Genomic DNA, 16,754 nt, shown 5'->3' with positions numbered 1-16,754 from the left:
GACTTTATTCCCAAAATTCTCCTTCAATTCTTCTACAAATCATCGATTTTTTTTTCGCTTTTTTTAAGGAAATTTTGTAAAATCATCTGTCATCGTTTGTAAAAAGCAAAGATTTTTTATCCAATTCGGCAATTCTTTGTTTTTTTTATCAAAATTCCGCGTTTTTAGACATAAAGTTTTTCAAAATAATGCCAAAATTTTTGATACAGTAGGTTTGTGAATTTACAAATTTTCGCAAAAACTGAGGTATTAGCTCAAAAATTTGTATAAAAGGGCGCAAAAAGACAAAAATATCATCATTTTTGACACGATCTGGTCATTTTTTGAGTAATTTTTGACAAAATTTTGCTGAAAAATCGCGTTTTTGGATGAAAAAACACCATTTTTGACTTTATTCCCAAAATTCTCCTTCAATTCTTCTACAAATCACCGATTTTTTTTTCGCTTTTTTTAAGGAAATTTTGTAAAATCATCTGTCATCGTTTGTAAAAAGCAAAGATTTTTTATCCAATTCGGCGATTCTTTGTTTTTTTTTATCAAAATTCCGCGTTTTTAGACATAAAGTTTTTCAAAATAATGCCAAAATTTTTGATACAGTAGGTTTGTGAATTTACAAATTTTCGCAAAAACTGAGGTATTAGCTCAAAAATTTGTATAAAAGGGCGCAAAAAGACAAAAATATCACCATTTTTGACACGATCCGGTCATTTTTTGAGTAATTTTTGACAAAATTTTGCTGAAAAATCGCGTCTTTGGATGAAAAACGTATTATATATAACACACACAGGGTAAAATCGCATCAATTAGCCAGGTTTAGCAAAATTTCACAAATTTTGAGATTTTCGAGGTAAATTTTTGACGAAATTTTATCCAAGAAGGTTTTGAAAATGTGCTGAAAACAGTCAAAATTAAATAATTTTCGATCCAGTTTAGTAATTTTTCAGCTTATTTTTGTGAAAAAGGCAAAATTTTAAACGAGTTATTTTGACTTTTTAGCAGATTTTGGACGAAATTATTCAAAATAATCACGTTTCTAATCAAACAACCAAGGTTATAAAACGGTGGAGAAAAATAGTTTGAGAAAATCTCGCATAAAAAAGAAAAAACATCCCAAAAAAAAGATTTTTCAAAAAAAAGAGAAAAGTAACACCATTTTCGACCCAGATCAGCCATTTTTTGAACAATAGTGACAGAAAGTACATGTCCTTGCAAAAAATAAAACAAGTACAGTTACTCAAGGGTCCTGTGTATAAAATTAAAGAGTTTCGGATTAAAACTACCCGTTAAATTTTTCGTGTGAGCGTATTTTTAATTCGATTCGTGTTAAAAGCGCCATCAAACGCTTTGGAAGATTTATTAATTTGATGGCAAAGGTCGGCGTCGCCGTTACTTCGTATAAATGGAGTGCTAATATAAAAGACAGCTTGCAAAAATCCCATGGAGGTTCAGTAAATCTTGTTTAAAAAGGTCTAATCCGGGGGATTATCGGCGGCCGCAACCGTTGCCAAGTGGACATCGACGGAGGAATCCAACTTCTGTCAGCGCTTTTCAATTGATTTCCCCCAGATTTGGGCCTTTTCACACACCTGCCGAAGATTGCGTGCAATTAGCACGGAAATCAATGCCGTTTTTCCCCTTTTGCATATTTCAGCGCTCGTTGAAAATAACGAGACTTTTCCCTCTTTTGTGTCAGAGAAAATAAACAACAAGCCTCGGCGTATGTGCAACTTGAAGGTTTGCTTGCATTCATTCGTGGCTTGTTTCAGTCGTCGACGTCGTTATTTCCTGAGGGAAGCCGCCGGAGAAAACGAAAACACGAAAAATGAATGAACTGGAAGGAGGGCACTAATTGAATAAACGGAAATAGTTGGGCGTTTTTTCCCGGATTTTCAATTAGTGGCGCCACCTGCACAATTAATTATTCCGGGACTGAAATGTCCGGTTGTTTTCGTACAATGCGAGCGAATTAATGAGCGTCTTAGTTACATAGAAATGTTAAGAGCCATCATGAGTCGTGACTAAATTAAATATCAGCGCCATGTTTCACTAATAGAGTTGGAGCTGCGACGGTGGTTTTAACTTAAACAAATTATTAAACGCGTTAGATACGCGAGGATCAATAGCAAACTTCCGGTGGGCTTTGATTCTTGCTGATGAACTTCTACTTGGGTTTTTTATTTAACTTGCTTTGTTGTCTGTCTGTCTGTTTCATATTTTTGGGGCCATATTTGAACAGGTTCCCGTTGTCCCAATGAATTGAAATTTTGTGTACGTACGTAATCTGAGTGACAATGCGATCCTATGTGGTTAAATACCCTCTATTTTGAAGTTTTAAGTTATGTTTATAAATAATAGGCCAGCTCCAAAACTAAGAGGTTTAGAGAAAAACGAGTGACACATTCTCGGGTCCGATTTTTGAGAGAATAATTTTGGTCAAAACCGCATCTCGCTATCGTCTTTTGTTTTCGACTTGTAAACAAAAGTTGAAATTTTAGTCAAATCTTAGAAAATTCATATCTTCCTTATTATAAAAGATACACATTTAAGACAAAGACATTATACAGTCACTTTTTTGCAGAGAATTTAATAATGTCATCAGCGATTTTTTTCAATCATTCGTTTAGCTGTAATAACATAAAGTTGTATTTTTTTAAATGAGAATCATAGTTGGCTATGACATTTTCGAAAAGCTTATTTTTTTCTGAACTCAAAACAAAATAAATATAGTTTGATATTTTTATATACTTGAAAATATTTGAAAGTAGTTGGCCATGGAAAAATTATATCACATAAAAGGTGTGAATAATCTAGAAATTTTGTGAACGGTTATTAAAGTAAAAAATGTGAAATTATAAAAATAAGCTATGTTAAAGTTATTTTCAATTGAACAAATATACATGAAAAATGTGCAGAAAATTGCAAACGATGTGTCACTACCATTTGATGCCACTTTTTATGATTTAGTGAAGTTCAATGGAGGTGGCGTTGATAATGTTGTGATTTTTTTACCGCAGATGGAATTTGATTTTGGTGTTTGGATTGACATTTTTTTGTAAAATAAAATTTTATTGATACGCAATCATACAATTAATAAGATTTTTCTTCTTCCGACATTTCATGTTTAAAATTGGAAAATAGAATGACAACGTAAGCTTGCCATTTTAAATATAAAAACAAATAATTTTTATTAATTGCAAAAATTTTATCTAATAAAAATTTATTATGCTGTTTTTGAATTAATTAGCGTTTAAAAAATCATTAAATTATAAATACTTGTTGGGTAATACAATTTTCATAGTTTTAATTAAAAATCCAAAATTTTTTCATGGCCTACTATAAAGAAAAAGCGAAATGTTTTGTTTTTTTTTAAATATTTAAAATTAATGTATTACACAAATAGACATATCAAATCAGAAAAAAATAAGCATTTCAAAAATGTCTTAGCCAACTATGATTCCTATTTAAAAAAAATACAACTTTATGTTGTTACACTTAAACGAATGGTTGAAAAAAATCGCTGATAACATTATTAGATTCTCTGAAAAAAAGTGCCTGTATAATGTCTTTGTTTCAAATGTGTATCTTCAATATTAAGAAAGATACGATTTTTTTAAATTTCGCTAAAATGTCAACTTCTCGAAACTTTTATAAATTTTAAAATCTTATTTTTAAGCAAAAATATTCTCCTCTGATAAAAAACATTATTTTTTACTTTTTAGTGCATTTTTTCTTTTAAATAAAAGCTTTTTCCTAAAAAACGTTTTTTTTTATTTTTTTAATGTTGCTTTCGCAAAACGGGTCAAATATCGGAACTGTGGATGGCATGTCTATTACCATTATCGAGGCCACAAAGCTCTGGCAGCACTGGAATTGATTGGAGGCTAAAAGGGACGTTTCGTCTCAATTTTCCACAAAATGCAAAAACAGGCTGTGTACACACTCCAATCACTTAATCCTTCATGATTGATCAACGATGATTGATAAAAACGCGGAAATTTATCGCAATATCCGATCAGCTGCTGTCAGCCCCTCGAACGTGTCTTAACAGTGACACCTTGACTGCTCTTGTCGACTAATTAAACTTATCGAATACCTGTGTCGGACGTATTTGGAGCCGATCGAGCGATAATTGGACGAAACTTGGAACAAAGCGATGCGGTTGAAACTCCGGAAACGTCGAAACTTTTCCATATTTCGATTTATTCTACGAAAGCGCGCTTAATGAACTATTAAAAAGCTTCTCCTTATCCGCGCTCATTGACTGATGCTCGCAGCCACTTGAGAAAGCGACATTGTTAAATGTAGCTTTTTTCGAGCTTTCGTCGTTATTAACTGAGGAAAATTCTTTCAAAGCGAGTATCGTTATACAAAGCGTTTCCCCGATGCAAATAGTTGATAATTATGCATGAGATGTTCTTTAGAAAGCTGATTTAGACGATTCTTGAGCAGTTCCCTCGAATAAATAGTCCATTTCTTGCCGTTTTAATACAAATCTAATCAGATAAAAATGTGCAATTCGAGGCGGTATTCAATAAGCAGAACCTTTTTATTTTGTGCTATTAGAGCTCGCGTATACTCAGTTAATTAGTTTTCATTGAAAATGATTTTCATAAAGTTGGACATCTCTTCACTTTTTTACTTCAGTCAGGGGCGGATTCAGCCGCTTTCCAATGAAATATTTCCTGTTTTACGATAATTTATTAACGTAGATTGAATTCTTGTATTCTTCTCCATAGAAAATATATGTTTAAAAAAAGTTGTTTGCGAAATTTTCAGGAGAAAACCGTTCAATTAAAAATTTTCTTTAATCTTCTTTTTAAGAAGCATTTTAGGATACTGTTAACCCAGAAATCAAAAACGCAATTATTTCGCCAAATTTAATCAAAAAAACTCCGAAAATTGCCGTTTTTGTGTCGAAAATGACATTTTTGTTACTTTTTTGACTATTTTTTCGACCGTTTTAAGAGTGTTGTTTAATCAGAAATAATTACACAATTTCGTTAAAATAAGTTGAAAAATCAAAATGATGTTTACAATTTAGCCTTTTTCTCAAAAATCAGTCAAAAATTTACTAAGCTGGATCGAAAAATGCTTTATTTTGCCGTTGAAATTTCAATCGAAAATGATGCTAAACTGCAATTATTCAGCAAAATTTCGTCAAAAATTACTCAAAAAAATTACCGAATCGATTCAAAAATTGTAATTTTTTGTCCTTTTCGCGCCCACTTAGACAAATTTTTGAGCTAATACCTCAGTATTTGGAAAAGTTTTTAAAATCAAAAAACATATAAAATTTTGGCGTTATTTTGGAAAGCTTTTGGTCAAAAAAAGAAAAAAAAACGCCGAATTAGATCGAAAATATTATTTTTGCTTTGCAATTTCTAGGCTAATTTAGTGATTTTTCCATTCATTTTTTTTTTATTAAAAAAAAAAGTTTCTAACTCAGAACTTGTACTAAAATGTTTTTTTAAAGATATCTTAAATTTTATTTCAAGAAAAATTCAAAATTATGTTATTTTTGGCACAGTTTAGTAAAATGTCGGGGAAAAAACTGTGTTCTTTAGAACAAAAATTTGAATAGGTGCTCAAACAAAGCAAAATAACGCGAATTTTTCGAACTAACTTTGGCCAAATTTTGTGAAATAATTACGTATTATTAGGTGAAAAACGTACTTAAATATTCGAAATACGCAGAAAAACATCATTTTCTACGTTATTTTGTGATTTTTTAACTTATTTTTGACCAAATTTTGCCAAAAAATTGAGTGAAAAACCTGCCTAAACGCTCAAAAACCATAAAATACTGTTATTTTGGACGCATTTAACCAGTTAAGCAAAACGTTTGTCAAAAAAAAAATGGTAAAAATTATACAAAGTGTTCAAAAATAATTGTTCATCAAGTTGACTATGGAGTTAATTAATTGTGCCGCTTTTTCCAAATGACTATTGTAGTTTCCCTTTCAAATTTTTCAATTTTTATTCGCTTTTTGCATTTTTTAGTTAAATTCTTTGAAGGGTAAGGTGTGTTTTATATTTCCGTGATTTTTGTTGTTTTGTATTCTTTCGTTTTGCATTATTTTGACGGATTAATTCAATTTAAATTAAGCAGCACATACGTTCAAATTTCAAAGGTGACTTGATGAACAACCATTTTTGAGCACATTGTACATAATGTTTGACATAACTTCGTGCATTTTTTGCGGCTTATTTTCAGAGATTTCAAATAATTTCTTGTGTGTGTAGAGGAAAATTTAACTAAAAAAAGTTTTGACTTGAAAATGTTAAGTTTTCCCAGGCCGCCCCTGTGCGAAGTTGCGCAAAAAAGAATTCAATTCAAGTTGAAAATGCTAAATACTTTGTCAGCACTCGTGTGCTTACTTACTCGTTGCTTAAATTAATTTCTCTCCGAAATTTTCGCGTCACAATTCCACCTTTCAGCATGTTATACTCAATTTAGGCAAAGTTACACCCGTTATTTACTTCCAACTTTCTAACTCAACCAACTCAAACACGTCGTAAAAAACTACACTTTGTGGCCCCTATAAATCTTGATACATCCACCCCTTACTTTTCATATTCGGGCGGTTGTTTATCGTCGCCAAGACAATACGATAAAATGTGTGCGAATTAATTTAACTTTTCTAATTATTAAACGGGCGAAACACAAAGCAGCGTCGCTCCTCCACTCGATTCGAATCACTTAATTACGGGACTTGAGGAGGAAAAAATCGCAAAAACGACGCGAATGCTAATTGGAATAATTTGTCAGCGCAAGGGGGCCAAGGGGGCGAGTGAACAAATCAGCCTTCAAGCGGCGGTTTATCACCACACGCGACACCGGCGAATTATTCACGCAAATGGGTAAATAAATAAACGGGAAAAAGGCACGAACATGAAAAATGCGGCAAACACCCGCTGGACATCCATTACGGGATTAAGAATTCAAGCAAGAAATAGTGAGGTCTTAGACTAAACAAAACGCGAACGAATGTCGGAATTTTCTGTCTTATTTAACTTAATATCCATTGATTTTTTCGTTGGAGAAAAGACTCGTCAAATTTTTCCACTTTATCACTCTCGAAATCATGGTTCGACGACACTCTCCTCCCTTTCCAAGCCTTCGATTTGCCTACATTAGCACCGACAAGTGATTAATAGAACGTCGCCTCGCCGGAGGATTCCGGGTTGGGAGCGAGCAACTGTTTCTTTTCGTTTAGTGCGAAAACACGCGAGGTGGTGCCGTGTCAGCGCTAATGATTCGATTTTTTTTCGCACTGTCTCGAAGATATTTCATTTCGGTGGTCGAAAGCGGCAAAAAACGACACCACGAAGATTTAAATAATCACACAAAAAATGATATCTTTTTTATTTACGATTTTTAAATAATTCCCCAATAAAATTATAAAAAGAAGCAACAATCATACGCTCGTTGCATAAATAGTTATTTATTGTACAAGACTACGGATAACTAAAGGTTAGGATACGGAAGGACGTACAAATAAAATGTTCCCGTCTGTGATAGTTCCGTAAATGTCGTCAGAAAGCGCTGTTGTGCCATTATCGTCCAAGTGTTTCAAAAAACTGGTTGTATTTGTGAAATGGTTAAGACACAACAAACAAAAAAATACAGGCAGATAGAGCATTAAATTCTCAATAGAAAGGCATAAATATAATGCGAAAATTTTATCTTAAACTATATTTAAAAAAATTTCAAACTTTACCAATTTGCACTCTGACCCATATTTTTCAAAACGCTGGGAATACGGTTACAGATGCAAGAAAAATGTTAGGAAGAAAGTTGTAGAGAATTAAATTTCCTACAAAAATGTCTGCGAGACCATATCTTTATCTTCAACCATTTAGGCCCCAAAGTCGCTCAAAGAGGCCCAAGCGACTTATTTGACTCATTTTGCCGGTGGTCAAGTATTGGAAATTCATTTATACCTAAACCGTTAAAGATAGAAATATGGTGTCGCGGACTTTTTTGTAGAAAATTTAATTCTCTACAACTTTGTTCCTTACACTTTTTTTGTATTTTGAACCGTATTCGCAGCGTTCGCAAAAATATAAGGTGGAACGCTAATTCCTTGCGCACCGTTGCATATTTATCAAAACGCTGGAAATACGGTTCAAAAAAAATGTAAAGAACAAAATAAGGGCCTAGATTGTTGACGATAGAGATATGGTCACTCCGACTTTAAAAAAAAATAATTCTCTACAAATTTATTCTTTACATCTTTAACCGTATTCACTGAGTTTTAAAAAATACGGGACAAAGCGCAAATTTTAAATTATGTATTATTTTTTTCTCAAGTTTCATTTGAAAATTTTAGTCGTCAGTTTTTCTCACTCTGTTGAGAGTGTGAAGCTTAACATTCCTGCATTTTTTTGGATTATACAAGACGATATAGAGATTGTTCAAGTTCAAGAGCAACAAACTTTATCGTCGCGTATAATACATTTTTTCTGTAGCAGAATTTCAAGTTTAAAAGAAAAAAGTTATTATTAATTAATAAAATAATCATTTCATATACCCTTGCAGTTAAAGTGCCATTCTATCTACTAAAGAGTTGATAAAGAAATACTTTAACAAATTAAAGAAAAACCTTTCACTTATTTTTATTAACACACTTCATTCGGGTGTGGATTTCGCCCAATCGGTCGAGTTTATGAATTAATGCGGAATTTTATCGATTCCGGTGTTCTATTTTTAAGCCGTTTCTTCGAAAATAAGACCGGAGGGAAATCGATCGGATTGCAAGTGAGTATGTAATGAAACTTGTTAACATGTTTACAAACATGCAAGCGATAATTTTCATACCTTTCATGACTTTTTCAAGGGTTAATTACGCCTTCACACTTTTGCAATGCAAAATGTTAACACGAAGGTGTTTTTGAATTTTTTGCTCATAGTTTTGACAAATTTTTGCGGTTTCTCCTTGCATTCTTGGCAAGAACTTGTCTTTTCCCTTGTTAACTAACTAGTTGAAGCAAGTTCTCCAACTTAAATACTTGCACAACTAAAACTTCAAGCCCTAAAAATCCCTTCAACAAATTTCGAGTCGTCAGGTGTGTGTACTGTGACAAATGAATGGCGCGTACGACGTTTTTTGTCAACAGGCGTCGCGACGCTGATACTGATTTGTCACAATATTACAGAATTGAACGTAAATTTCGGGAATTTTGGGAAAAATGTCACTTTCCGCCCTCGTCTGTTAATAACTCAGCGCACCGTCTTGTTTGCGAAACAGTAGACAGTCACGTAAAGTGGATGGCTTCCAGCTAGTTTCCGATAATTGCGAAGGATCAAGTCAAAAGGGTTCGCCAAGATGTTTTAAATTTCCTCTCTCATCGCAACGATACGCCGAATTCGATATCCTTCCTGCAGGGGTGTTATTGCCGGACCCTCGATTTTTTTCCTTTTAAAATAAATTCGTCGCTTGTTATTCTTGGCGTTATTGCTGTTTGTTTTCGGAAAGTTTGCAATTAATTAAAAATGAATAGTTAGTCGCACGTAAGCTGGTGAAAAGTTTGTTTCGAATGAGACGGGAGTAGTCTTAGGGTAAATTGTGCTCGAAAGCCACGATTAAATATGATTGAGAATGGAAAATTAATAGGTGGGCTTTGTGATGGTCTGCTGCTTGGATGTTATATTACGAGAAATTGGGACCCATTTGGGGAAATTAAATCCAGGCATAATAGCTCTAATTCCGACAGAATTTCCACACCAAGAGATAAATATCTTATTTGTTAAAGGAAACTAAACAAATAATGCGACGAAACCCCATTTTTAGATTTAATAAGACGGTGTTTATCTTTGATGTTTACCCAGATCTGGGCTGAAAAAACCGATAAACTTTGTTCAATGTTCTTTCATATCGATTAAAAGTCTACATCATTTCTTGAATTCTTTTATTAGTCAATACTTTTGCTTTTCTAGTAAGATTTTTAACTTTTTAAAAACTTTTAACTTTTAAGATAACTTTTTTAAGATACAAAACGACGTACAAATAAAACGTTCTCGATAGTTTTCAGGGCAATTTAAATTAAAAAAAAATAATTTAAAAAAAATGGTTTTATTTGTAAGCCATACAGGCTGATAAAGAATTAAATTCTCAATAGTAAGACATAAATATAATGCAAACATTTTATCGTAAACTGTGTTTAAAAAAAATTCACGCTCTGTCCCATATTTCTCAAAACGCTGGAAGAAGGAAGAAGAAGAAGGAAGAAGGAAGAAAGTTGTAGAGAATGAAAAATACGGAACGAAGCGCAAATTTTCAATTTTTTATAATTTTTTTTCACGTTTCTTATAAAAATTTTAATTGTGAATTTTTCTGTCCCTGATTTTTACTCTAACGTAATATTTTCTGGGTTCAGAAAATAGTTCTGGGTTCGTCTCCTAAGTGATAGTCTTCCGTAGTTTCAGCCAAAGAACGTAATTATTTCCCAAAATTTCTTTATAATTTGGTCATAAAAAATAGCGTTTTCTTTACATTTTCCGAACATTGTAAAACCTCTTAACAACGGACACCGATGGGGAAATTTTAAGATAGGTTTTATTACGTTCCTACAAAAATGTCCGTTGTGAAGAGGTGTCCGTTATTCAGAGATGTTCACTAAGGGAGGTTTCACAATATTACGTTGACTGAAAAAAGGACAATAAAAAATTAAGACATATTTCCATGAAAAACGTAATTCTTAGCTAAAACTCACTCAAAAAAGACCATTTTTGACAGATTTTTTAGTAGAATTTTACTAAAACATGTCAAAAAGTCACAAAATAAAAGCAGAAATTACATCATTTTTACTGCTTCCATGTGTTTATCGAAAAAAAAGTTGAGAAAAGCAACAATTTGGTGGAAAATCTTATTTTTGCCTTTTCCGATCATTTTAGCATGTTTTGATCCAAAAATTCATGTTAATTTTTGCAAAATTTTGAAAAAAAAACAAAAAATACAATATTGGGGCGAATATAACATTATTATATTTCCAACTGTCTGAAAAATTATATTCTTTTTGTCTTTTTAAAACGCTGTAGCATATTTTTCATGTGGAAATTCAAGTTTTTTTCGCAAGATTTAACAAAAATTGGTCAAAAAATGTCAAAATTTAGTCTAATATAAGATTATTTTTACCATTTCCAAGCATTTAAACACGTTTTTCAATACAAAACGGCATTAGGTAACCTATATGTAAGAAGTTTGGTGAAAAATCGAGCTTTCTTAGTGTTTTTATTGTTTATTATTTTATTATTTTTAGTTTTGACTCTGGCGTTTTAGCATATTATTTAGCTAGAAAATCTCCAAAATAAATCGAACATGTTATTTTGTAGTCTATTTTAAGGCCTTAAAAGTACATTTTTTCACTGAATTTCACTTAAATAGTTCCAAAATCACTAACAATAGATAGACAATGCCATAAATTTTGTCTTTTACGAGCGTTTAAAAAAAACATGTCATTTATTAACAAAATATAGCTAAAAAACCTGTACAAAATTAGAACGAAAATAATCCTCCGTAGTTTCAGCCAAAAAAATGTAATTATTTCGCAAAATTTCTTTATAATTTGGTCATAAAAATGAGCAAATTTGATCAAAAATGGTATTATCTTTCCCTCTTCCAAACAGCTTAGTATATTATAATGACTGAAAAATAGTACCATTTTGATAAAACGGCCTAAAAAACGCAAAATTTTTCAGACATATTTCAATAAAAAATGTAATTACTAGCTAAAAATTAGTAAAACAAAACCAATAAAAATAGCAAGTGTTATTTCTGCCTTTTTCAAGGACTGTACTATATTTTTGATTTAAAAAATCTAGTTTTCTTTAGCAGGATTTTACAAATACTTCCAAAAAGTTTATTTTTGCTGCTTCCATGCGTTTGAATTTTCTTTTAATAAAAACGTAATTATCACTAATAATAGATAGACAATGCCATAAATTTTGTCTTTTACGAGCATTTAAAAAAACATGGTATTTATTTACAAAATATTGCTAAAAAGAACGTGTACAAAATTATATCAAAAATAATATAGCACGTTCTTAGCCAAAAACACAATCACTTATTAAAAAATGTCCTGTGTTTTCTTCAAAAATTCAATTATTTCATCAAATTTAGTCACAAATAACCCAAAGCGGTGTTTTCAGGCGTTCTAGCAGATTTTTGGATTTTTGAAATAATCGCGATTTTTTAAGTTTTCGTTCCGCGAAATTTGCAACCGGTGCTGTAGAGCTTCATTAATAGCGCGTTTCCACCTGTTTACCGTAAAATAATAGTGCTGACGGTGTTGGAAATCACAATTCAAGTCAAAATGATTAACACAGCAACCACTCCAAGTGATAATTAATTACAACATTGGTTTAAATTGGTTGAATGGTTCGAAAAGTCGGTACAGGGTTTTGTGTTGAAATTAGTAAAGTTACAATTAATTGTTTGTTCCCTTTTCCCCAATCGATAGCGTTTTAATTAGAGCGACCACAGACATATAAACCAGTCATGATGGTAAAACCCAATTTCTTTTATTATTGTCCACAGGAGAAGTTCAAGATTGATCGCCAACTCCAAGTGAACATTCCCACTCGATAATCTGAATAAATACGGGACGTCGGTTTGTATTATTGATTGCATTAGACGATTCGGCCCTAAACCAATGTTTGCTTCGGCCTCGGACGACCATTAATAAATGGTCAAAAATCAGAAAAATGGAGCGCAATTTGCGGAATTAGCTGCGTTTGCAATTATTTCCAGGACCAATTATAAATAAAATCTGGATGAAATACTAATTAGTGAAATGCTACCGACAATATTCGCATTATTGCGATTAAAATTTAATTAGCTTTGTTTTATTTATTATGAAAAAGTCGCTCGAAAGTGTCAGTTATGTTTTGTGTTGTGTGAAATTCCGCCATTTCCGAGTAAATTACACTTTGGAAACTTCAACCACCAGCACTTTGCCGAAACTATAAAAGAACTAAAATGACTCATTGGGGACCTAAGCGATACCTGTCAGGTCCGAGGGAGATACTTTATGGTACAGTTTATTGTCAGCATTGTGTGGCCGAAGAAAAGAAATAAATCTAGTGTTTTTTCTATATGTGGTGGGTGGAGCAGCTGGCGCCTTTGTGGCGCCACGTGCTTTATCTCCTGGCAAATTAGACAAGATATTAGAGGTGGAAACACCACACAATTGAAGATTTATCTATTTCCTTAAAACTTGCACAAAATTCAGCCATTTGTACGCCGCTAGGCAAGTATGCAATAACAAAGATAAAAAATTCGATAGATTTTATTGGAGGTAACAAAAAGCGTTACCGTTTCCAGTTCAATCGCATAAAAGAGGAGAACAAAAGCTTTAGCTAGTATATTTCAACAACAAAATACGCTTTCAGCAATTTTCAATAAAATTTAAATAAATGGTTGATTTTTTTCAAAAACTAGTTAATTCGTACAAATGAAGTGATTTACAAGCGATTCTCATACAGGATTGAGTTAATACTTCCTTTAACCATTAATCCGGACCTCCTTTAGCTAGTACTGTTCGTAGATAGTAGAATTAGCGAGGATAAAGAGTAGCTGATAACACTTTGAGACCACAGAACTAGTTACTACAGTTTTACGAAAATAAATAAAACTGGGAATTCAATAGAAGCGGTCGCAACTACTCAGTCAAAACAAACATTACGCAAATAAATATTAAAAAACAGGAGGTGAAAAATTAATGATATTGCACTAACTTTTAATTAAAAAAAATATTCAAAATTTATGGTTGTTAAGCAATTAAATAAGCAACTGAGGTCTGTATTTTTATTAAACAAATATACAATGTGTTTTGAAATGATTCTCATCTAGTTAACTTCGAAATTGTGGCGCTCTACTCAATTGAATTATTTGTCAGTTGTGACATTTGATTAATTTCTTTAAAAAAATTCGTTAAAATGCAACTAAATTGTTATACTGTAGAAGAAAACACTTTTATTATCGAAGCTTATTTGCGAATCCAAAACTTAATAAATGGAGAATGGTAATATTCGATGTTTAAATGCCTATCATTAGTTCTATGAAGCGGCATTTTCTGATTTTACATAAGAAATTCACAGACGACTAAACGACAATCATTTAAAAACACATTGTACAATGAAATACATATGTAGAATAGAATTTTTTTAAGTGAAGCCCGAAACAAAGCTGAGTGATGTAATAAAACTGAACGCTGTAAAATACATAACGCACAAAAAATGTAGGGTAAGTCCGGGAAAGATGTCCCACCGGGGAAGACGGAAAACGCGAATAATTTCATTACTCGTTGCTAGATGCCATTTGCACTTGTACAGATTGTTTGTTGGGTCTGGTAGGTGGCGTGTATTGTGATTTTTTTATTTTTTATCTTGTTTGCGTAAGTTATTTACCGATATACATTTCAACAATATTATAAAATATTTGTTTTTCGTAAACCAAAGACTATCCGACGCTACTTTTTCGTATATTTTTTTGTAATAAAAGTTACTGAAGTCTATTTTTATGTTAATTTTTACGTTTAAAATGGAAGAATAATATTATAAAAAGTAATTTTTTCCTATATATTTAAAAATTTTGGTCATAAAATATGTGGAATAAAAATAGCGGGGCATCTATCCCGGACTTACCCTACAAAATTTTTTGGGCAAAGACGGTTCTTAATTAAAATGTCGATTTTTTTACACATGACGAAGCTATGCGTTTACTATTTTCTCCACGAGATGGTTCTGATTAGAATTTAGCCAAACTTTAACAAAACAAATAAATTGTGTTTATTTATGAACAAATAAAAGCGTAATATTCTCTCATTATTAAATGTATTGGTTTTTTTTCAAGATATCTAAAGCCTAAAATTTTCTTGTAAACTGCACACATGTCTTTAGAAATCCAAATATCATATCTGTCAAAAATATGTAAAAATGACAATTACAGTTGTCGAGTCTAAAAAAGTATATTTCAACTTCATATAAAAAATAATAACTCTTATTTATTAATTAGTGTTCGGATTTAAGTAGTTTGACTCTATCCAACAAAAAAGCGAGCCGAGGCGAAGCCGAGGCTCGCAGTCATTTACTTAAAGACAAAATAAAAGGTAAAGGATTTTAAGTAAAGTTTTAATATTAAAGCCCGAAACGAAGTTGAGGGCTGTAAAAACACTGAACGCACAAAAAATGTAGGGTAAGTCTGGGACACATGCCCCACCAGGGAAGATGGGAAACGCGAATAATTTCGTTACTCGTTGCTAGATGCCATTGATAACTCGTACAGATTGTGTATTGTGTCTAGTAGGTGGCGCTTATTGCAATTTTTTTATCTTTAATCTTGTTTACGTAAGTTTTTGCCGATATATACATTTCAACAACCTGATAAAACATTTGTTTTTCGTTAACCAAGGATTGCTAACTATCTACCCTTTATGGAGAAGCATTTTTACTCTACTTTTTCATATTTTTTTGCAATAAAAGTTATTAAAGTCTATTTTTATGTTAATTTTTATTTTTAAATAAAAGAATGGTATCATGAAAAGTAGTTTTTTTCCCATATATTTAAAAAAAATTGTCATAAAACAAAAACGGCGAGGCATCTATCCCGGACTTACCCTACTTTTAGGGCAAAGTACGTTTACTATTTTTTCCACGAGATGGTTCTGATTAGAATTTAGCCGTAGCCGAAATTTAACAAAATACAAATAAATTGTGTTTATTTTTAACAAATGAGAGCGTAATATTATTGAAAAGTACTGTTTTTTTGAAGGTCCCTGAAAGCCAAAATTTTTTGTTAAGTGCAAAAATGTGTAAAAATGTTAATTACAGTAGTAATTTATTAATTAGAGTTCGGTTTAAAGTCGTTTGACTGTATAAAATAAAAAAGTGAGCCGAGGCGCAGCCGAGGCTCGCAGTCAATTAGTTAACGATAAAATAAAAGATAAAAGATTATTTCTTTCAACAAAACGTAATCATAGTTTTTTGGGGCCCTCCTTACCCCCGCAAGCCTCTTTGAAGTCCGGACAGCAGTCCCCCAGCTTCAAGCAGGCGTGATCGCAATAGCAGGGCTTGTCGGAGAGATCTTCGATGATGGCATTCAAGGGGGCTTTCTGCACCACACAAGAGGAGTCCCGTCCAGGACAGCACAGTTTCGCTTCGCGACAACTACCCCCCGACACGAGTTGGCCGTTCCGCATGCAAAAACCCACGAGCACGAGCACGAGCGTGGCGAACGTCTCCATGGCGAAGCGAAAAACACGACGAGCCCTCACATCCAAAAACGATGCGGACACGCCGACCGACCGACCGGCTATGCTATGCCATCAAAACGCTCCTCCGGATTCCGGACGCCGGAATCGGGGTGGGGGCGGCGACCACGTGCAACATTTCGCCCATTTCAATGGACAAAAACGGTTTTTGGGCGCAGTTCCCAAAGCTCGAGGTTCGAGCCTCGCTCAAGCGATTTTTTTTTCATAATTGTGATAAAGTTAAAAACTTAATTTTTGTTTGATTTTTCGTAGTTGCGACCAACTCATTTTCCTTTATGTAATCAAGACCTGCCATAGTCATAATTATCTGGAGCAATTTTCCGTTATTAAACTTTTTAATAACGTTAAATTCAAATATAACTTTAATTATTACAAGGAAAAACTATCTAAAAGCCAATTTCGTTGTTTTTTAAGTACAGCTTTTAACCACAACTTTTCGTGCAAAAAAAAACACTTTATGAAAATTTGGCTTCGAAATATTA

The 16,754-nt window shown here is 32.6% G+C and overlaps 1 protein-coding gene across 1 annotated transcript in view; it reads right to left on the bottom strand.

Annotated features, from left to right (window-relative positions):
* Positions 1-16,337, bottom strand: part of vex (vexed) — a 69,709-nt gene extending 53,372 nt beyond the window's left edge. The window contains exon 1 of the mRNA XM_968542.4: positions 16,002-16,337. Within this exon, the coding sequence (XP_973635.1) occupies positions 16,002-16,245 (244 nt within the window). The 5' untranslated portion in view covers positions 16,246-16,337. The remainder of the gene's footprint in view (positions 1-16,001) is intronic.
* Positions 16,338-16,754: the final 417 nt, after the last annotated feature.

This window comes from Tribolium castaneum, chromosome 8 (assembly GCF_031307605.1).
Source record: "Tribolium castaneum strain GA2 chromosome 8, icTriCast1.1, whole genome shotgun sequence".
Lineage (NCBI taxonomy): Eukaryota > Metazoa > Arthropoda > Insecta > Coleoptera > Tenebrionidae > Tribolium > Tribolium castaneum.
Note: the sequence above shows the minus strand (reverse complement) of the source record. Positions and strands in the feature narration are given on the sequence as shown.